At 31.8% G+C, this 21,541-nt stretch overlaps 4 protein-coding genes across 8 annotated transcripts; 1 reads left to right on the top strand and 3 right to left on the bottom strand.

The window, feature by feature from the left end:
* Nucleotides 1–182: 182 nt before the first annotated feature.
* On the top strand, nt 183–8,258 carry LOC124423650 (b(0,+)-type amino acid transporter 1-like). 2 transcript variants are annotated; one of them, XM_046961627.1, is made up of 5 exons: nt 183–973; nt 5,914–7,043; nt 7,135–7,348; nt 7,430–7,735; nt 7,876–8,258. In XM_046961627.1, exons 1-5 carry the CDS (start codon nt 949–951, stop codon nt 7,938–7,940), a joined length of 1,740 nt encoding a protein of 579 aa, XP_046817583.1. In that variant the 5' UTR covers nt 183–948; the 3' UTR covers nt 7,941–8,258. The 2 variants fall into 2 exon arrangements, with proteins under 2 accessions (XP_046817583.1, XP_046817582.1); XM_046961626.1 differs by lacking the exon at nt 183–973 and adding an exon at nt 4,845–5,118.
* LOC124423658 (uncharacterized protein C1orf131) lies at nt 8,057–9,240 on the bottom strand. 2 transcript variants are annotated; one of them, XM_046961640.1, is made up of 2 exons: nt 8,881–9,240; nt 8,057–8,786 (listed from the first exon to the last, which is right to left on the bottom strand). In XM_046961640.1, exon 2 carries the CDS (start codon nt 8,773–8,775, stop codon nt 8,242–8,244), a length of 534 nt encoding a protein of 177 aa, XP_046817596.1. In that variant the 5' UTR covers nt 8,776–8,786; nt 8,881–9,240; the 3' UTR covers nt 8,057–8,241. The 2 variants fall into 2 exon arrangements, with proteins under 2 accessions (XP_046817596.1, XP_046817595.1); XM_046961639.1 differs by having other exon boundaries at nt 8,057–8,790; nt 8,881–9,239.
* Nucleotides 8,887–13,480, bottom strand: LOC124423649 (WD repeat-containing protein 3). The gene is made up of 13 exons (XM_046961625.1): nt 12,772–13,480; nt 12,487–12,684; nt 12,232–12,393; nt 11,937–12,145; nt 11,726–11,861; nt 11,436–11,626; nt 11,116–11,311; nt 10,800–11,027; nt 10,460–10,729; nt 10,110–10,352; nt 9,862–10,028; nt 9,569–9,791; nt 8,887–9,495 (listed from the first exon to the last, which is right to left on the bottom strand). Exons 1-13 carry the CDS (start codon nt 13,162–13,164, stop codon nt 9,331–9,333), a joined length of 2,781 nt encoding a protein of 926 aa, XP_046817581.1. The 5' UTR covers nt 13,165–13,480; the 3' UTR covers nt 8,887–9,330.
* Nucleotides 13,481–13,727: 247 nt separating this feature from the next.
* Nucleotides 13,728–16,919, bottom strand: LOC124423700 (trichohyalin-like). 3 transcript variants are annotated; one of them, XM_046961746.1, is made up of 3 exons: nt 16,772–16,919; nt 16,335–16,577; nt 13,728–16,033 (listed from the first exon to the last, which is right to left on the bottom strand). In XM_046961746.1, exon 3 carries the CDS (start codon nt 16,028–16,030, stop codon nt 14,537–14,539), a length of 1,494 nt encoding a protein of 497 aa, XP_046817702.1. In that variant the 5' UTR covers nt 16,031–16,033; nt 16,335–16,577; nt 16,772–16,919; the 3' UTR covers nt 13,728–14,536. The 3 variants fall into 3 exon arrangements, with proteins under 3 accessions (XP_046817702.1, XP_046817703.1, XP_046817701.1); XM_046961747.1 differs by having other exon boundaries at nt 13,728–14,348; nt 14,790–16,033; nt 16,335–16,910; XM_046961745.1 differs by having other exon boundaries at nt 16,335–16,910.
* Between the last annotated feature and the right edge of the window lie 4,622 nt (nt 16,920–21,541).

The raw sequence follows: 21,541 nt of genomic DNA, 5'->3' as shown, positions 1-21,541 counted from the left end.
GATCGTTGGGATTTCCTCGAAATTTCTTCGATCGAAGAAAATAAAATAAAAGAAAAAAAAGAAAAAAAAAAAAGGAAAAAAGAACGAGGGATTAAACAGAATGATGCAAACAGAATGTATGTAATTCGTAGTTTCATGGCTACCCGTTAGAAAGAGTCCAATGACAGTGGATGGATATCGAGCGACTCGAAGCGCCGACGCCGGTTATTCGGTCTCTCTTGTCGTACGAATACTACTTTCCTCTCTGTCCTATTCGTGCACCGATCGCCCTTCATCGTTCCACCACATTGTTCTCATCCTCCTTCGTATTGCGAACGCCCAGTTGAGCGCGAAAGCTCGCTAGACGCGGATCGCATGTAATACGACGACGCAACGAAAATTAAATATTATTATCCTTAAACTAGAGGTTGAACTTCGACGAAGGTAGAAAGTTTGAAAGAAAGAGAAGTATAAAAAGAAAGAATTTATATTCAAGATTATCAAAAGAGCTCGATTTTCGAAGGGTAAAAGGGCTAGAGTTGAAAGAGATAGAGATAGTAAGAGAGAGCAAGCGAGAGAGAAAGAGAGAGAAAGAGAGAGAAAGAGAGAGAGAGAGCATAAGGCTTGTCAAGAAAAGATAGAAAGAGAAAGAAAGAAAGAGAGAGAGAGAGAGAGAGAGAGAGAGAGAGCATAAGGTTTGTCAAGAAGAGAGAAAGAGAGAAAGGGAGAGAGAGACAGAGAAAAAGAGGGAGAGAGAGAGAGAGAGATAGAGAGAAAATCGTGCTTCGCACAAATAGCAAGGGCCGCGCATTACTCGGAAGGGGCAACACAGTGCGAGATTTTAGAAGGCATTGACATCGGTAGCAAAGCGGGGGAGGCAAAAGACCAACTGGTTGCACCGAAAAGTCGGCGTAGTGTCATGAGAGGCGGTCTCACGGTCCGCCCTTTTAATCGGTCCCTCCTGAAGTCATGCATGTCGCGCCCTTCAAACGAGGTAAGAATAGATCCTTATGCCCGCCCACTTCTTTCGAGCTAACAGCTCTTACTTATAAAACTGTCTTACCACCCTCTTTGATCCTTCGCGACGGTCAATGAGACATAAATTGATTCAGAAAAGATTCGCGCGCTTTTCTTCTTTTTAAATTGTATCAGATCATTCATCGAGCAATTAATTAATTAATCAATTAATTAAATTCTAAACTGAGATATTTCAAACTTCGAAAGAAAATTGAAATATCTTTCCCCGCGATTATTGCGATACTTACTCCCTCCTCATCCCCCACTCTTCCCTCCCATCCCACTCTTTATTTTTATCCCTCTTAAATAATCTAAGAACATTTATCCGATGGATTTTTAATATTTACTTGTATCGTTTAAAGAATATCTATGATGTAATGTTCTAATGATATAATCTTACTAGTTTTTATTCTAAGAAAGAAATTTATTAGCCGTTACGGAGAAATGATTTGGTTTGGTCATCGGGACATTTAAAACCACGTGTATGCCAAGATATACGTCGTAGTCTTTTCCTATTGGTTTGCCTTGGCGGGCTAATTATAATTGTCATAGGCAACATGCCGGGGAGCTATTGTTATTCCCTATGTAATGAGTATTTGAAAACAGGTTTAGAGGTTACGATTTCTTTATTACGAAAGTATTATTTCCCGTACTTATTATACTTTATGAAAACGTAAAACTCATCCAGAAGATTCATTCCTAAGATTTGAATTTATAGAATGGACGTTTCATTTAATGGCGCGAAATTCAAATGTAATTGAGGAAAAAAAATTTAATAAGGATTACGTCACGCGATGATAAACGACGCATATGATGCATAAGTTTATCTTTTGAGTATTGATCGATAATCGATCGGTGGGGTTAGCCCACTTATTCAATTTGATAAGACTGAAGCGTAAAAAAAAAAAAAGAAAAAAAAGTATAATGATAAAGTCTGAATCATGTGATAATGAGTCCGATAAAATTGTCGGTTCGAATCAATTAATGTTTTCAGAGAGAGAGAGAGAGAGGGGGGGGGGAGGGAAAACCTTTTTTTCTCCTTAAGTGCTGTACGAATATCCTCGTTAAATTTCTTTCATTTATTAACCGAAGCTCGGTAGAGGTTATGTAATGTGTGTAAGCACCGTTCGCAAAAGCTTACGATGATTGCGTCATAGCGTGAAACCAGAAACTCCTCGTACTTCTGGAACATGAGTATAGCAGTGGCACGTTTCGAAAATATCCTCATCGTTCTTTCTCTCTATCTTCTTCTCTTATTTATCTTTTTGCATACTCGGAATAGAGTAGGAGGTTCTCGGGTGACACTATGAGAGAGAGAGAGAGAGAGAGATATTTAACACCGTCGTTCCGCCAATCAGAAATAGCGATAAAGAAATAATCGATAAACGACGATTAGATATCGTTTTTCACGAAGGAACGTCAACGAGTCCTTAAAAGCTTCTTCCGATGATAGATAGCACGTGAATTGTCTACAAATAGATCGGAGAAATCTTTGATGCATGTATATAAACTGATCGAAAAGGCTTCGACCTATCGTTTAAGCTGATTATTCTTTAGACGCGAATCTATACTGGTCATTCTCATCACAACCACATTCCGGCCTGTTTAAATGTTTCAACGAAGACTAACTTCACGTCTTACGTATTTATATTGCTTACGGTTTTAAGTGAGTCGCTTTTTATGTCACAATAATTATCGTGTGAATCTTTTCATTTCTTTCAATTATTGACAATTCTGTCTCAATGTCATTAGATGAAAGATTATGTAAACTGGTGGGGAGGGGGAGAGGGGGAAATTGATGCAAAATCGTATCCATTTTTCATGTATATACAAGTGGATATAATTTTTTTCGTATTTCTTCTTCTTCTTCTTCTTCTTCTTTTTTCCTTCTGCGAAGCAGTTTTAAATATGCAAAGACAGTTCGCATTTTATTTCATTTCATAATTATGTGCAAAGGAGGAAGCATTTCGAAGAATTCTAAAGAATAGATTATCACGTTATTATTATTATTATTATCATTATCTTTTGTTTTCTTTTTTCCTTTTTTTCTTTTTTTCGTTTCTTTTCTTTTTTCTTCTACGTCTCATTTTAACCTTGCTCTACAAAGTACATTTTCTTTATGTCTACGCGACATTAGGTAGACCCTCACGAGCACTGAGAATTAACTGCAATTGATTCATTGATATGCTTTTGCGGCAATGAGTTTTAATGGGATTTAGAGATGCCTGTACGTCTTTTCATGCTCATATATTCGTTTCTTCTCTCCTGTTATAGCGATTATCATCATTTAACTCGTTGACGCTTCGTATTCGTATTAAGTTTTATCATTCAATTATCTGTCTTTATCATATGACCGATCACGTTACCATGTATAGCACTTTTCTCTTTTGAAAACGTTTACTTTCTTTTATTTATTTTATTTTATTTATTTATTTATTTATTTATTTTTTTTTTTTTTTTCTTTTAATAAAAATTAAATGTTGAATTGTCCAATTATCCTTGTGTTAAAGTGACTGTTTTGTTTGGTTTTTTCTTTTTTTTTTGTATTATTATTAAGATAAGTTTTCCATAACAAAAACTCATGATAATATTATTAGAAGTTAGGATTATCTTTAATGCTCTAAAGAATGCAGAGAAGTATAGTTCTGGATTCTATTCCTAGTCTATTTCTTGTTTAAACTTAAATATAGAAGAATGTATATTTTCCCCTACGTTCGTTCATCAGGTAAGTTATTGAACAGAATGATGCGCTGAACGTTGTATAGTAAGTGCTTGTAGAATAAGTTTTTTTTATTTCGAGGATACGAAAAGCACGTAACCGATCATCATCTTTCTTTGTCAGTTTGTTTTGAATATACCAGGTATATATATATATATATATGTGTGTGTGGTATTTTTTATTTTCCTCTGTACAATCGAATGAGCTATGAGAATTTTTATCGATTTTTAGAGCCTCCTATGTAATCTAGGATATCGCATTATTTTTTTGCTCGGAGAATAATGAGATTGGTTAAACGATAAAAAATATCTATCATTATTAATAATTAATTCGGATGAAAATTAATCGACGTTATTACCTTTATACATATTTTGAAAAGATTTATATCGAGAGAGAGAAAAAAGAAAAAAAAAAAAAAAAAGAAAGAAAAAAAACTTATTTAAAATTTTTCCATACGTCCACTTCAACGATAATGAAATCCTGACAAATATTGTGAACACATCGAAATATTTACCATGTTAGCAAATTCTTAAATATTGACTCCGTATTACTCGAAAGAGATGGTTTAAAGGTGATCGCTTACGTCATCACTCTCTTAAAAGCAACAGAAATGTATTTCGTTTGAAATGTGTCGGTGATAACATAACGCATATGTTCCGCGAATCACGACACGACGTGCTATTTTTAAATTTTTATGCTTGGTATCTTTGGAGATTTGAATCGATGACAATAATAAAAATTTGAATTAGCGATTTATAATTTCATATGGAAATTTCATAAATAAAAAGAGAGAAAGAGAGAGAGAGAGAGAAATTGAAAAAGAATGTCGAGTATCGTCGATTTCATTTCAACCAGGTGTCCTAATTGTGCTTTCAATTATATTTCTTAATATTATGTCTTTGTTTTGAGCAAGACGACCTTTAAATGTGATCTCAGATAAAGAATTTACTTCGATAAATGATAGATCAATAAATCAATATCGTTAAACTTAGTTTGTTCACATTGAAAACATTTTTTTATATTAACATACATAATAGAAATTATATGGATAAAAATTATATGGGATCAAATATTTAAATTTATTAAAGATATAAATCTATATATTAAATATAAGAGTGTCTCGTGATCATTGGTCGAAAAAGAAATCGAGATAGTCTTGCAAGCAAGGAATTTTGGCTGTCGGCCATATAAACTATAATGGTTACGACGTATATTCTATAACAATAAATATAATAACATATACCTTGTCACGTGCTGCACAAACGCAAATATACGCACCATTTCATTTAATGACGCGATTCCCTCGCTCCTTCACGGCTTTGAAGAAACGCTACCTCAGCCAGTCGGCAAAGGGATGCGACACAAAACGGCCACGTTCCTTGACGAGCACCTCCGAGTTTTGAGTAATTCATTATAAAAGCATAAATAATAATTATTCTTTTAATTTGATTATAATTATTGGATTAAATTTAATTAGAGATTATAAATATATCTTTTATGAGCTTATTTTATACAATAGTGTATAAATATCATTCGTGACACCTGTTAAAAAAGTTGTATTGTATTTGTCAATTGACATACTGGAAATCTTCTTAAAATAATATTTTGACGGGAAGAATTCATTCAATAAAGAATACATTTTCATTTGGTTCTCTTGATTTGATACACTGTATAAAGAATATAATCGTATTTCAAGACTAGTGGTATAACGTCGCCGTAGAAATTATGCACGAAGTTTGATCACGTGGTTCATTCTCGGTGACTCTAAACTTAGGAAACGGTTTAGCTGGAATTCTCGTGTTTCGCTTAATACGTTATTTCCTGTAAAGAGGAATATCATCGGTAGAATCTGCGATCTATGATATAATATTGTTATTTCCTATCGACTTTTGTTGTCGTTTATACAGAATGAATCATGTAACTTGAATAATTGGTATTGATTGTATTACGATTTTAATTTTGGATAAAAAAAAATTTTTGAATGAATAAATGATATCATATTGTATTTATCATGTATATGGATATACATGATAAATATGAAATGGTTTAGAATTTAAAATGGTTCAAAATAAAGAAAGAAAAATTAAAAAAAAAAAAAAAAATAATAATAATAATCGGTACTGATGAAAAATGAAAGAGAAAATAGAAGAGAAAGGGAAAGGAAAAAAAAAACGAAAAAGAAAAATTGTGTATTCCAGCTACCGTTGGACATGACCCGCAGACGAACAACGGCAGTCAGGCACAGCAACAACAGCAACAACTTCAATGGTTGGGAAGCCCAGGTGAAACGACGCTCATATCACGGATTGCTCGGAGTAGCAACAGCAACGGTAGTGGCGGTAGTGGGTGGGAAGGGGTTAAATCATCGTCGTTACCGCAACATCAACAACAACAACAACAAAGGCGGAGGCGCCAAGAAGAGCAACAAGGCGAATCTGGAGGTGTGGGGGATGACGAAGACGGGGGTGGAGGGAGCGGAGGGTTGGAGGGGACGGACCCAGAGGCGAACCACGCTGTTCACCTCAAGAGACGGGTGGGACTCGTCAGTGGGGTGGCTTTAATCGTTGGCACCATGATCGGATCAGGGATATTCGTTTCGCCATCGGGCCTCCTAGTTCGAACCGGCAGCGTCGGAGTTAGCTTCTTCGTATGGACGGCCTGTGGGCTTTTGAGCTTGTGCGGTGCACTCGCTTATGCGGAGCTTGGCACGATGAACACCAGCAGCGGCGCAGAATACGCTTATTTCATGGACGCCTTTGGTGCACCACCGGCTTTCCTTTTCTCCTGGGTTTCTACCCTGGTATTGAAACCATCGCAAATGGCGATAATCTGTCTCTCCTTCGCCCAATACGTCGTTGAAGCTTTCGTAGCGGACTGCGATCCTCCCGACGAGGTGGTCAAGCTGGTCGCTCTCCTTGCGATCGTTCTTATACTTCTGGTGAATTGTTACAGCGTTAATCTGGCAACCGGAGTACAAAATGCTTTCACCGCAGCGAAACTCATTGCTATACTTGTAGTTATCGTCGGCGGTGCGTACAAGTTGATACAGGGAAACACGCAACACCTGAAAGGAGCCTTAGATACCATGGACGGTAGTAACGTTAACTTTGGTAGACTCGCTACCGCTTTTTATACGGGTCTATGGGCCTACGACGGCTGGAATAATTTGAATTACGTTACGGAGGAAATCAAGGATCCATCGAAGAATCTACCAAGGTCTATTATGATTGGGATACCTCTTGTTACGCTTTGTTACGCGCTGATTAATATTTCTTATTTGGCGGTTATGTCGCCTTCGGAGATGATTGAAAGCGAGGCTGTTGCTGTGGTAAGATGAATGACCCATTTGTACCTATTATTTTTATTAATGTTTTTTATTAATTATTTACAAATGTCATTCGTCTTTTTTCCCTCTTCAGACATTTGGGAATCGGATACTCGGCGTAATGGCATGGCTTATGCCTTTATCGGTTGCTATTAGTACTTTTGGTTCCGCCAATGGAACTCTTTTTGCGGCAGGTAGACTTTGTTTTGCTGCATCCAGAGAGGGACACTTGCTCGATTGCTTAAGTTATGTACATGTACGCCGTTTTACGCCTGCGCCAGGCCTTATATTTCATTCTATCGTTGCAGGTATAACGATACATCATAAAAATTAGTATTAAAAATATCAAGAACCAAATACAATCGCATATGCTAATCCACTTTGTACAGGTGCAATGGTCGTTTCTGGAAATATAGATTCCTTAATTGATTTCTTTTCCTTTACCGCTTGGATTTTCTATGGTGGATCGATGTTAGCTTTGTTGGTGATGCGAAGAACAAGACCAAATCATCCAAGACCTTACAAATGTCCCTTGATCATACCCGCACTTGTACTTGTAATCTCTGCGTACCTGATAGTGGCACCCATCATCGACAAGCCTCAAATCGAGTACTTATATGCAACCGGATTTATTTTCGCAGGCATGTTTGTTTATCTACCTTTTGTGAAATATGGTTACGTGCCGAAATTTATGGGTGAGTGAATGATTTTCTAATATAATTATATTTTTGTATCTATATCTATAAGGATAAAATATTTTTGCCTAAACATTTTGACAAATAAATTATATGATTCTAATTGATATTAAAATTTTTGTCGTTAATTGTTATTTCAGAAGGAGTAAATGCTTTTCTTCAAATGTTATTAGAGGTGGCGCCAACCGCAGCTGCTTTCGATTGATTCCAATATAAAACATCGAAAATGATTTTTTAAAGATTTTATCATTCCACTGTGGCATATTTAAAATGTACATGTGAGAATATATTTTTAATGTACGTACAGAAACAAAAATACCGTTTTATCGATGCTCGAAGTTTTCTTGGATTGATCCAAGAACATACATAAAAATATTATTTTATTACTCGTTATTCTTCTTACATAATATACAATATATAGAGGACGTTGTTAGACATAGATGATTGATGTTATAATGACAACGATGAGTTAACAAAAGATATTTTAAATGTTTATGGTTATAAATCTACTTCTTATTTTTAACAAGTGCATCTTTGTGTACTTTTCCATACATTCCTAAAATACCCGAATTTTTCTTTTGTTTTGTCCTACTTTTATGTTTCATTAAACTTTTACTAAGTCCTGATATCGGTTCTTTGTTTTTTGCTGCTTCAGCTTCTTTTTTCCTTTCATCTTTCAAAACTTTATAATTTAAACTTTTATTTTTTGGAGGTTTTGCACCTAATCTTATTGCTAGTTCTACTTTTGCTTCTTTGGCCTTAGAACTTTCGAAACCGGATATACCAAACTTGATAACATCGTATCTAGCCTTTTTCATTTCCAATTCTTGTTGTTTCCTTCGATCTAGCTGCGAATTACCTTTTGCATCAGAAAACTCGTCCCTATTATCAGTCTCTACGTCTACTTCATCTTTTTTATCGATATCATTCGACGATTTCGATGCTTTCTTTGGAGCTATGTAAGTAGCCGAAAAAAAATCTTTAACTGCATCTTTTTTTACTTTCGAAACTTTGGTTGGTATAAAATCTTCCATTACCATTTATTAACAAGCTTTCTTGAAACAATAAATATAAGTTAAAAGCGCATCGCCTTTATTAACAATATACTTAAATTTTAGGTTATGTAAAAATAAACATGTACACACCTTTTAATGTAAAAGATAATTGATATTTCCTCTTAATTTCAGAAAAAAAAAAAAAAACAAAAAACAAAAAATATATTCTATTTCAATTGTTATTAAAAAATATGCTTTATTACACAACGTACAAATCCCATATCAATATTATAAATACGATTGAAATAAACTGAAACAAATAAAGGTTATGTTGATTAATGACAAGTGGCCGAATTTTGTACTAAATATTTGAACATTAGTGCCACCTAGTATCAAAAGTATAACTATTAGGTTGGAAACTATGAAATGGGCGTTGAATGAAAATAAAAAAACTAAACAAAAAAGCCGGTTTCATAATTTCCAACCTAATACTTATATACAAATATATTATCTCAGGGACATTTTAATTTATATCTTTTCTTATTTAAAAATTTTATTATTTTAATGTATATACAAAAAACATCATCATTTATAATTACATTATAAAGCCATAATGGCTCTTTTTAAAGCTTTTTGCTTATTTTTTCTAATTCTATTTCTTTGTCCTTTCTTTTGAGTAGCATCTTTAAACAGTTGTACACCTTCTTTTTCTTCTAGATTACGTTGTACGTACAACATGCAGTGTAAATTATATCCAACGATATCCTGAAAAAAATATTATCTTTGTATTTGCCAATTTGTTTAAAATTTGAATAATTTTGGATGAATATATTATTACCCTTAATGTAGATATTTTATCGAAGATGAGTGGTTTTATTGTTTCTAATGTCAATAATAGATTTTGATTTGACATAATGGGTCCATGATGAGCTTGTATTAAACAAATTGTTAATCTAGTTAATAATTCTGTGTGAAAATTACTTTTCAATAATCTGGGAAGCATTTCTAAAATTTCACAAGCAGCAGAATATGGGAGCAATAATAAAGTTTCTTCTAAATCACTAAAAAAAGAAAACATCCGATTTAATAAATCGCTATTAAAATTTTAAAATTTATTTATCGTAATTTTACCTTGCTCTAACGCGTTTTATAGTTTCTAAGAAAAATTCTTCACTTGTTCTACTATTATAAGCTTGCATCAATAGTGGCAATACCGGTAGAATGTTAGAATTTTTAACTTTAGATAATTCTTCATCATAAGCTTTTGATATTTCTAAGCATTCGAGAATTAACTCTGCCTAAATAAAAAATAAATAGTTATAATATATGAACAATGAAAATGATACTACTATATTTTTAAGATATAATAAATTACTTACTCCTTTCTCACTGTTCACAGTTTTCCTTGAAGGTAATAATTGTTGCTTTTGTCCTTGTACAGCCGAAGTTTCTCCAGTAATCAATTCATTTTCTGCACGTTCTCTTTCTTCTTCTGCCTCATCTTCTAGTACCAAAGGTTCAGCAGTTTTTTCATACAATCTTACTACTTTATCTGATCCACAAGATACAACATAAACGCCATTTGGTGATATAGTACAATTCCAAGCTTCACCAGAGTGTCCCTAATTAATTATTTGTATAAATTTTTAATAATTTGTATATATATATATATATATATTTATTTATTTTCTAATCTACATGTAAAACTTAATAATTTATTATATATTACTTGTAAAGTCACAATTTTTCGATATATGTCAGCATCCCATTGTTTAACTTTACCATCTTTGCCACACGTAAAAATGTAATGAGTGCCAGGAACAAATGAAAGTCCTGTCACGGAATCATCATGAGCAAATATTGATTTATGACAATCTCCAAAGTCCAAACCCCAAATTTTAATATTACGATCAGTAGAACCTGTTGCTATGAGAGTAGAATCACTAGATATATCCATACATAAAACTGGTAGCTTATGTCCATAAAGAGATACGAAAAACTGGAATCAATTATGTAAATATATCATTTTAATTAATATTATTGTCATTAATATTTTTGTTATTAATTACCTTGAACGTATCCAAAAAAAATATTTTCACAGTGGAATCCAATAAAGAAACTGCTACAAATCTATTATTCGGACTTATCCTAACGCACAATACACACTCCTCTAATTTAAGAGTTCTTGTATGTAGTACTGATAAAACTTTTGCTTTTATTTTACTATCAGGATCATGAATAAGTTCAAAATTCCAAAACTTTACTGTTTGATCACCACCACCACTCGCAATTCCTTTCTATGTATAAAATTAATATCTAATTAAGTTATCTTTATCAATAAAGATAAATGAATTCTTTATTATTATTATTATTATTATTATTTACCAAATCAGGAAATAAAGTCACACTCCAAAGTTCTTTAGTATGAGCTGGTACTTCTTCTAAGATATCACCAGATGCAATGTCAATGATTAGCATTTTACCATCTTTTAATCCTACTATCAAATGTCGATCACCAGGTACAAAAGTGGCTGTTAAAGCATATCCACATTCTACAGTACGCAAACATGCCAAAGAAGGTCTAAAAAATATACAATAAATAAATTTAAATTAAATTAAAATATATATAAAATGGTACTATATGTAAAAATAAATAAATAAATAAATAAATATATATATATATATGTATATATAAAATATAGCACCTATTCCATAATTTAACAGAATCACCACTTGCTGTGGCAAATGCTAAATTATCAGAACTAAAGCAGACAACTCGAACATTGGTACGATGTCCATGAGCTGCTATAGAACGTAAACATTTTACTTCAGCATCTTTTTCTTCTATAAGTAAAGAATATAAATCAATAGAATTATTATCGATTCCAATACAAACCTATAACAAACATATATCATGATTAGTAATTTCTTAAAATACTGAAGAAGAGTAGAGAAATAAGTTAAATAATTATATAATATTAATTATAAAATTTACCCTGAGTTCACCACCTTTACCCATAATCATATCTAATCCTTTAGCTTTATTTGAAACTTTAATAGAAGGCAAACGTTTGATTTCATCCTTTAAAGTTGGTATATTAAGATTATTAGTATTTACATCATTCTTATTCCTATAGAAAAAATATTTGTTGTTATTTTTAATTTAATAGTTTAATATGATCATTTTTCAGTTTTTAAAAACATACCTATTTGCTTTCTTCCTTTCTTTTTTCAGTCTTTTCGTTACTTTTTCTTTTACTTTACTGTCTTGTAAAAAATGAAATAATTCTATTGTATTGTCTACTCCATGACAACCAATTATTGTCTTTGATGGATCAACTTCAAGAGAGACAATTCTTCCTTTACTACTTCTTAAAATACTTCCAACTTTTCCACATCTCAATGGATATTTTTGCTACAAATTTGTATATTTAAATATTAAATTATATATTTATATATAGATTCATTTATTTTTTATAAAAGAAAATTGTATAAACATACCATATCTGTGGTTTCGTCCTCGTCAATATTCAAAGTACTTAAATTAATATCATATTCAGTATTTTGTGTATCAATAAAACAGATCTTCCATACATGTAATTCATTATCATTACATCCAGTAATTAGATATTGATCATTTTTTGCTAATGTAAGACTCCAGACCTTAATGTTGACAATAAAGGAAACATTTTTTTATTATATATTTATTACTGGTATTTTAATTGTTAATTTAATTAAAGTATAATCAATATATACCTCTGATCTATGACCTACGAGAGTTCTGAAATTATGTTCTGTATCTAAATCCCAAAATTTTACTAATGTATCTTTACTGGCGCTAATAATTATATTATGTTCAGACATAAATACAATTTTAGTTATTACATCTTTATGTCCTGCTAGCCGACATATCCCTGTTTCTGCTACTATGTCCCAAATTATTATGTCTGTATCCTGAAAGAATAGTGAGTATCAATATTTATAAAAATGGGATGCATGATATATAAATATGAATATAATTTGTTGCTTCTTCTGTATTACCTTAGATCCAGATGCTAATCTGTGGCCTAAATTATCATATGATAAGGATGTAACTTCAGAACGATGCCCAACAAATATACTAACATTTTCTCCAGATTTAAGATCAAATATCTTAACAGTACCATCCGCATAACCAACAGCAATGTGTTCTTTATTAGGTGAAGCAGCTAAACGTGTAACAATTATTTTTTCTCCAGTTAAAACTTGTACTTTCTCACCTAATCTCAGATCCCAAATAATTACATGTTCGCATGCTCCCACTGCTACGAATCTACCCTCTTGTCCTTGTAACGTTACAAAAATCACATTGCACCGGGGACTTACAATTATATTTACATTACCAGATGGAACGTATCTTAAATATTGTTTCGTTAAGCCCATTTTTTCATTCATTTTGTATTTTTATAGTATCAATACTGATTGTATATCAATTCAAGGTTTATACAAATACGTCATATAATAAATGTTATTTTATTTGTACGGATAATACATGCTTTATATTTTGAGGTTAGATGCACACGTGCTTCGAAACGAGACTACCTTAACAATGGTGGTTTCGTTTACGTCAAATATAAAATATATCGATTATTATAGTTTATGAATTTTAAAATAAATATATAAATGAAAGGAACGATAATAATTAAATCATATATAATATAGTTTGTACAAATTAGTCCAACTATAAATAGAATTTAAATAAAAATTGGGAAAAATTTTTAAACAGTAATAGCAATAAAAGAAGTAGCTTATTAAGATGGTGGATATAGGACTTCCGTTTTGTATGAATAATGAATATATAAGATACACTGTTATCAAAAATAATTATTTTATTACAGAAATCAACATATTAACGTATTCATTATTAAAGTATTATAATAATAAAAATAATATTACGTATATAGTTAAATAATTTAGATCAAGGAAGAAGGAAAAGGGCAAAATGAATAACACATAGATCTCTAATCACAATTCTTTTTATTTATTATAAATGGATTGTAAAAAGTACATAATATCTGTATATATCCGTATACCATTTACGAAATTTTGCAGAATTATAGATTAATACTAACGCAGATATATGATAAAAAAGCATTCATAACAATCAAATGATTTGGATAAATAATAGTGAACAAAAGGCACTGGCAAGAATAATTTGTTTTTAATTATTTACAATATATATTTTAACAAACATTTATTACAAAGCAGTATCTAATTTTATATTTTAATCAATATATTTTTGGATGCATGATATGTGTTGCTTAAGATTAAAAATTATATAATTTATTGTTCAAATTATTGATTGATAAATTAATAAACATTTTATGAAGGCCAATAGACAATAATAGTATTTGTTTCTTTTTAATGTATTCATTTAAAATCCCTTGACATTCATAAATATTTAAATGTTAATTTAATTTGGAAGTTCAATATATTTACATAAATTAACAAAGCTTAAAAATTGAAAATCATAATTCATTCTAAATTATATAATATATTTACATTCTATAAAATATTATTACTAATAAGTCTTGTACAGTCATTTCTAGTTTGGTAGATCAGTGATAATACTGTTCCAACTGAAATGGATTAAAATACTCTTTAATGCAAACAAAACATGAGAAAACAGTCTGATTACTATCTTTTGAAATGGCATGAGAAGTATGGAAAAAGCACACTTATTCCAGTTATTATTATCTGTCTATCATTGTCTACAATAGTATCGAATTTATTTGGTCAGTAAAAAGTAATATAGAGAAAAATCTATTTATCCACTATTTTGTGGACGTGATTCAAATATTTGTTCTCCAATATGTACAGGTTGAGCTAGTGTATTTTGAAACCACATCATCCAGTTACTAAGATAATGACCTCCTATTTGATTATCTGGATTATTCTTTATCTGTGCATTGTTTAATTCTTCAAAATTACGAACGGTTTGAAGTTCTGTAAAACCGCTGTTTACCGAATGATTTCCATGCATTCTTACCTCTCTCTTTCTAAGAGCATCTTTTACTAACCTTCGTCTGCGTTCCTCTTCAGTTTCTACTGCAGATCTTGTGAATCTTATTTCTCTGGCTCTTAAAGCATCCTTCCGTAATCTTTCTTTCCTTTCTTCCTCCGTTTCCTTTGCATATTGATTTAATCTTGCCTCCCTCCTTTTAGCAGATTCTCTATTTAATCTTTCTCTACGTTGTTCCGGTGATTCACTGGCATATAAAGAAAGACGTTTGATTCTTCTTCTTTCTGCTTCGCGATCTAATCGTTTTCTTCTATCATCTGGCGTTTCGTTATACAATCTATATTGTCTCTTTCTTGCTGCCTCAGCATCAAGCCGTTTTCTTCTTTGTTCTGGCGTTTCGTAATACATTCTCATTTCTCGTCTTTTGGCAGCTTCTCTTGCAAGTCTTTGTACTCTTTGCTCCTCACTTTCATTTTCATACAATTTTCTTCGTTTTTCTCTCATGCATTCAGCTTTTTTCCTCAATCTTTCCTCGTAATCATTCAACGTAGATGATTTTAATTTTGTTCTTTTTTTCGTTGTATTATATTTCTTTGTTTCTTCTTTCGTCAAATTACCACCGTGATCCAACGTTTGATCCTTACATATGGCTATGGGTGTTATTGTAGCTTCAATGTCAGTGGGAATTTGTACTTCTTGTTTATCATTCTTCAAAACCTTCAATCGTAAATTCGTATCACCATTTACATCGCACAACCATTCTGTCATATAGATTCCATCAGAATCAGGTTTATGACTTGATTGTTTATTTTCCTTTTTTATATCAAGACTCAAACTGTCTAAAAATTGATTTGACGTAGCGACATTTGATATATTATAATTTGTTTCTGTGTCCTCTGATTGGGATTCAAATACTTCAGAAGACTGATTAATTTGTTTTTTGATCTGATCATTTGTAGTGTCTGAATCTAATGTATCCAGACAAATGGAGTCTGTTAAAATGCTACCAATATTACAAGCTTCGCTAGATTGCATAGCATCCGTATTAGAATTGGTTGATTCTATATTTTTTCTATTTTCCCAATTATTATCATTATCAATATTAAACTCTCTCTGTTTATAATTTTTATCATAACCTTTGGTTTCTTTTATTTCGATCGAACAAAAATGCTGTGCTGCAGCAATAATTTCGACGTCATTAAATTCAGTTTCACATTCATCATTTTCTTCCTTGACATATACCGAAATAAAGTCAATAGGACGATTTGTTATCTGTACATCTGTTTCACTAATTTCCATATCCTAAATAAACAAGATATAATACACCTAATATTAAACAAACTCTCATTATATATACATATACATATATACATATATATATATATATATATATATATATATATATATGTGTGTGTGAAATCTTACAATATTACAAATCAATTATTATATTCTTACGAATATAATTGAGAATTATCCGTAATGGATAAAAAGAAAAATATTAACAACGATGAACTATTATAAAGCATAAACATTAAGAAATAATATTAATAATTGATAAATATTTCATTTGATATATTAAAAAAAAAAAATAATAATTCGTTACCTGCTTATCGTCTGCTTGTAACAGCTGATTTCAGGATAGTCTCGAGATTAGAATGAAAAATTTCATTTTCATAATTTATAACGCTACTTCTTACATTTATGCAATTTTCAATTTTACCACCTATATATGTTAATGCTAATCGCATTGTGTGAATGTGGTTCCTTATCGCATTAAACTTTAATCAATAAATATTAGTTCAAATTCGTTTGTATGCCGTACACACATTCAAGTCGTACTTCATTTCTGAAAATGGTAGGTGTACAACGTCACCTTGTGTATCATGTATTTCCATGCTTACACATGGCTATAGTAACGCGTATACTTGTAATGCTAGCATGATGTACTCGCAAGTAAAGTTAAATATCTATCACGTATGTGGTCTATCGTCTAACGTATAATAATAATTTCAGAAGTCTAATTTATTATATATGTTTTACCAGAGAATCGTGAAGTTTTCAATACGTAGATCGTATTTATTCCTCCAACATATGACGTTATTAATGACGTAACGATAAACTCTCTTTTAGAAAGCACTTGTGAACAGTTTTTAGAAGTAGGGAGTATATATCAGATTTTTAATAAAACTTTTTTTATGTGTAGGTAATCCTTCTTGCAGGTATCTGTTTATCGATTATTGGATATTCAGTGCCATCTAACGGAGAACCATACGAATTAACATTAAAAAACAATAGTGACAATCGATAAATTATATCACAGAATTTTTCCAATTAATTTCTTATCATTTATATACATATTTATATACGATCTGTAAGTTAAATGGTTTTGATTTTTTTAAATTGCTCAATATTTATTACTCGAGAAAATATATGATCTACTTCTTACGTATTATATCATACATCGTGTGCATATATATATATATATATATATATATCTTCTCAGGTACCCATAAGCAAGCGTTACTTATTGAGAATGCGCCACTAAAATTAGTTTAGGTATTTTCTCATCAGATGGCGAAAAATTCGATACTCGAAATATTACATCAAGTATTTCAAACTATGTATATCTAGGATTTGCACATATCGTATGTTTGAACAGATATTATCATATATAAAATTCATTTACATATAATCGAATTGCTAATTAATCGTAACACGAATTCTACATTAATAACTTTGTTTTCCTTATATCCATATATCTAATTTCTTATCTATTAATTTAAAACTTTTCTAAATTTATAACATTAAGAATCATAATTAATCGGATGGAAGAAAATCAAATTCAAAATGGATTATGCATATAATAAAAAGATTCGAGACAATTTGTAAAAATTATATATTAATTTGTTATTTAAAATCAATGTTTTTTTTTCTACCTATCTTACTTCTTCTTCCTCTTTTAAAAATAAAAAAGAAAGAAAGAAAGAAAAAAAAGGATATAGTAAAAAGAAAGATATAATAATAAAAAAAAAAAAAAAAAAAAAAGAAAAAGAAAAAAGAAAAGAAAAAAATCAAAGTGTTTCCGTAATATATCGTAAGATAAATATGATTATTGATATTAAAAGCGATCGAGTGTGAAGGATTTCACGAGTGGAAGTCCCACGAAAAGCACAACGAGAAAGAAAGAATCCGGATCGTCGCGGAGGCACAACTTGATGTATGATAGCTTCAGAAATGGCTGTCGGCGCGAGAGCACGTTCCGATAAATCTCCCGGTTTTTTTTCAATCTTGGACGGTCTTGTCGTTCGCGTATAAACGTATCGTTTTCATAAATATTTATAATGATAGGGGAAGGGACGAGGACCAATTGGAACCGAAGTTTTACTACTCGTAGTGTTAGTGTAGCGTAACGTTGTCGTTGTCGATCGGAATCGTCACCAGTCCATCCACCATCGATGAACTCGAACTCTCTCATGAACTAAAAGTCTTTCCTTCACGATAATAAAGATATCCATTATATATCCGATCGTGAGTTTGCCGAAGCGAATGTTTTCTTATATATCGATCTTCGTGTTTTCGTTTCTTCCCTTCTTGTCCTTCGACGATCACTCTCCCTTTACAATCTAACGAATACGAAACGGATGATCTTTAGTCTTTGAAACTCGCGCCGTCACGATTGTTTTTTCCATTTTTTTTTCTGTTTTTTCCTTTTCTTTCCCTTTTTTTCCTCGTATTTTTTTTTCCCCTTTTCAATATCCTTCCTTTTCCAAGATCCATCGGTTTGTTCTTTATGATTGACGTGATATCATCGTACACGTAATTCTTCTTCTTCTTCTAAAACTTTTTTCTACTTTCATATCCGGAGATCCAAGAATTCCATCTTGGAATTTTAATTCAATGTAAATAAATACGTAAATTCATACTAAACGCATAAACAAATTCGAGTAAGCTATTTAACGAATGAGGTGTAATAAATTGTTACGACTTGATACTGCAATAGGTTCTTTCTTCTTCTTTTTTTTTTTTTTTTCTTTTTGCTCCTCGCTTTCTTATTTCTTTTTCCTTTTCTTTTCTTTTTGTCTTTCAAACGTTATTTTCAGACTTTGGAATTCGAAACGTGCAATAATTATTCTACCGATGGCAGCCCGTTTACTCCTCAAAGGAATTTCGCTAATTTAATAGACAGAAGCAAGGAGAAAGACGTGTCATAAGAAGGATATATGTTATATACGGTAAGAGTTAACATGGAAACGACTGTCGGCATACAATCCGATTTGGTTCGCGGACTCACGACGAGCTATCATTGATGTCGATTACGATGCAGTCGATCGCCTCACCGAGAATGTTTTCTTATGCTGGGTGTCCCCGGACGACGAGGTCCATCCCCCTTTATTGGATTTAGTCTCTTAATGATTTTGTCAAGCCAGAGGTAGAAGAACCTGCCAACGTTCTGTCTTATAAGCCGTCTCTGCATTCGGATTTGGCGCTATGATCATGGCTCGCTTAGTTGGCGCGGGAATCCTCGTAAATTATAAACATCTGCGAGATGCAATGAATCACCGCCGATAAATTTTCATTTTCCGTGTTCTCTGTTAACTTACAAGGAATCTTGAATGTAAACACGAGTAACGATTATCGAAACAAGATTTTATACATAGGTACACACACATATATATATATATATATATGTATGTATGTCTATATGAATACGTTAAAATTCTCTCAATGTTATTATAAAGTCACTCATTAGATATTATTTAGATTTATTTAAATAATCTTTAAGATGTCCGTACTACGTTTATAATTTTTCTCTATAGTTTTTACAATAGCTATAAATTCGTCTGTCTAGCAAAATACGAGTTTCACTCTTTTTTCGAATTCGAATGAAATTCTAATAGTTCCAAGAAGGACCGTCCTCGATCATACACCATTAATTATCAACACGATGCATAACGATTATCTTTTTCTTGATCCACGGACTGCCGAAAGCGTACGTTCGAGCCACGAGCGGTGGGATTCTGACCACTCTGACCGACGTCAACTCTAAATGGAAATGTCTTAATTATCAGAGCACGTAGTAACCGTGCGCGCGGGCGCGCGCGCGCGCCATGAGCAAAAACAAACCCCGTCGTTCGTCGTCCCGCTTCGCGATTATCGAACATCGACCGCAATGCGCTGTAAGATGAGAGAAACGAAGAAGGAGGACGGTAGAATGATCATCTCTGAATCGGACCTTGCATTCGCATTCTCTTACTCCGAATTTGGGTTCCTCGAAATGATGGTTAAGAGAGATTAAACAATTTGCAAATTTATCTTATCCGAATGTATAAATGTTTAACGATATTTAGAAATTTATACAATATGATTCGTAATATGATTCATTATAGATTGATATTTAAATAATGAAATAATGAAAAATAACTATAACGAGATAATGGAATTTATGATAATGAAAGAAGAAAATGTTATTTAATGTTATTTATATGAAACTGAAATGATTAATCGTTAAAAATTAATGAAAATATATCGTTACAATATATTATATTTTATTTTAGAAAATGATTAAAAAGACAAAATTTATATTTATATTTATATATTATTTATAGTAAATTAGGAAAATTATATGAAAATTAATTTTTGACAATGATTGAAAGTAACATTGCGATGGAAAAGGACAAAAAACTTTTACGTTTTATCCATTTCGCTTCGTATTTTTCTCGTTTTTTTTCTGAAGCTGACATTTTACCGATGTTAACTATTAAAGCTATACTACCCCTTAATTACATTAAATCTTTTGCCTTAATAATAGTAGTAGTAGTAAGCTTAAATTTTTTCAAGTATCTATATTAAAAATATATCACTTATAATAGTTTAAAAAAATTCTGTATCAACTGTTATGAATTATATATACATACATATGTATATAATTACAATTAAATTAGAAAAGAGTATCTAAGTCGTAAGGATTTTAAGTTATTTTCGAAGACAAGAAAAAATTTCAGTCTGATGCGTTGTCTCTGTCTTTATAATCGCGTGCATGTCGCGACATTGGCTCATCTGAATTTCTAACAACGCTAATCTCGGTAGTTGGTAACTCAGTGATTAGAGGAGGCACCTAGCGTGAGGCAAAAGTGAGATTGAATAGAACGCGGGACAGGGGAACACTGTCGTGCCGTTGAAAAGAATTTTAAGAAAAGAAGTGTCGGACCTGATCGTCGCACGTCCTCACTTTTTGTTTTCCGCTTAAATTATTTACTTCCTTTTTTTGAGAGAGCCCTCAGCACGTTTTCTTTTATACCGTTTGCACTTTCTCACTGGGGCACAATGCCCATGATATTAGAAGGTAATAACAGCGGGTTTCTCGTCTCGTCTCGTCTTCTCTTGAACCAACCCCCGTTCTTCGTCACGATGAAGCTCTCTCTCTCTCTCCTTCTCTATGTTTGGTACATCCTATTCTCGTTTCTTCGACTTTGATCGCACGTTGTTCTTCTTTCTCTCCCTCCCCCTCTTCCTCCTTCTCTTCTTAGGTGATTCCTTTTTTTTTACCCCTTTTTGAGCGTCTGGACTGCGGTTTCAGTCTCTTCTTCTTCTTCTTCTGTTGCTTTCTAAAAAGCTCTACCATGGTTGTTCAACCGATAATTTTCAATACGCACGAGCGCCGAATTTATATAATTTACGGTCCTCCACATGTGTATACCTATATTCTATTTAATTTAACGCCACTGTTACATAAATCTTTATTATTATTATTATTATTCATTATGATTAGTGCATTGTCGTCATTGAATGAATTCATTATTGAATAAAATT

The sequence above is a fragment of the Vespa crabro genome, chromosome 4, assembly GCF_910589235.1.
Source record: "Vespa crabro chromosome 4, iyVesCrab1.2, whole genome shotgun sequence".
Classification (NCBI taxonomy): domain Eukaryota; kingdom Metazoa; phylum Arthropoda; class Insecta; order Hymenoptera; family Vespidae; genus Vespa; species Vespa crabro.
The sequence above is the reverse complement of the archived record's forward strand: the minus strand, read 5'-3'. Positions and strand labels throughout refer to the sequence as shown.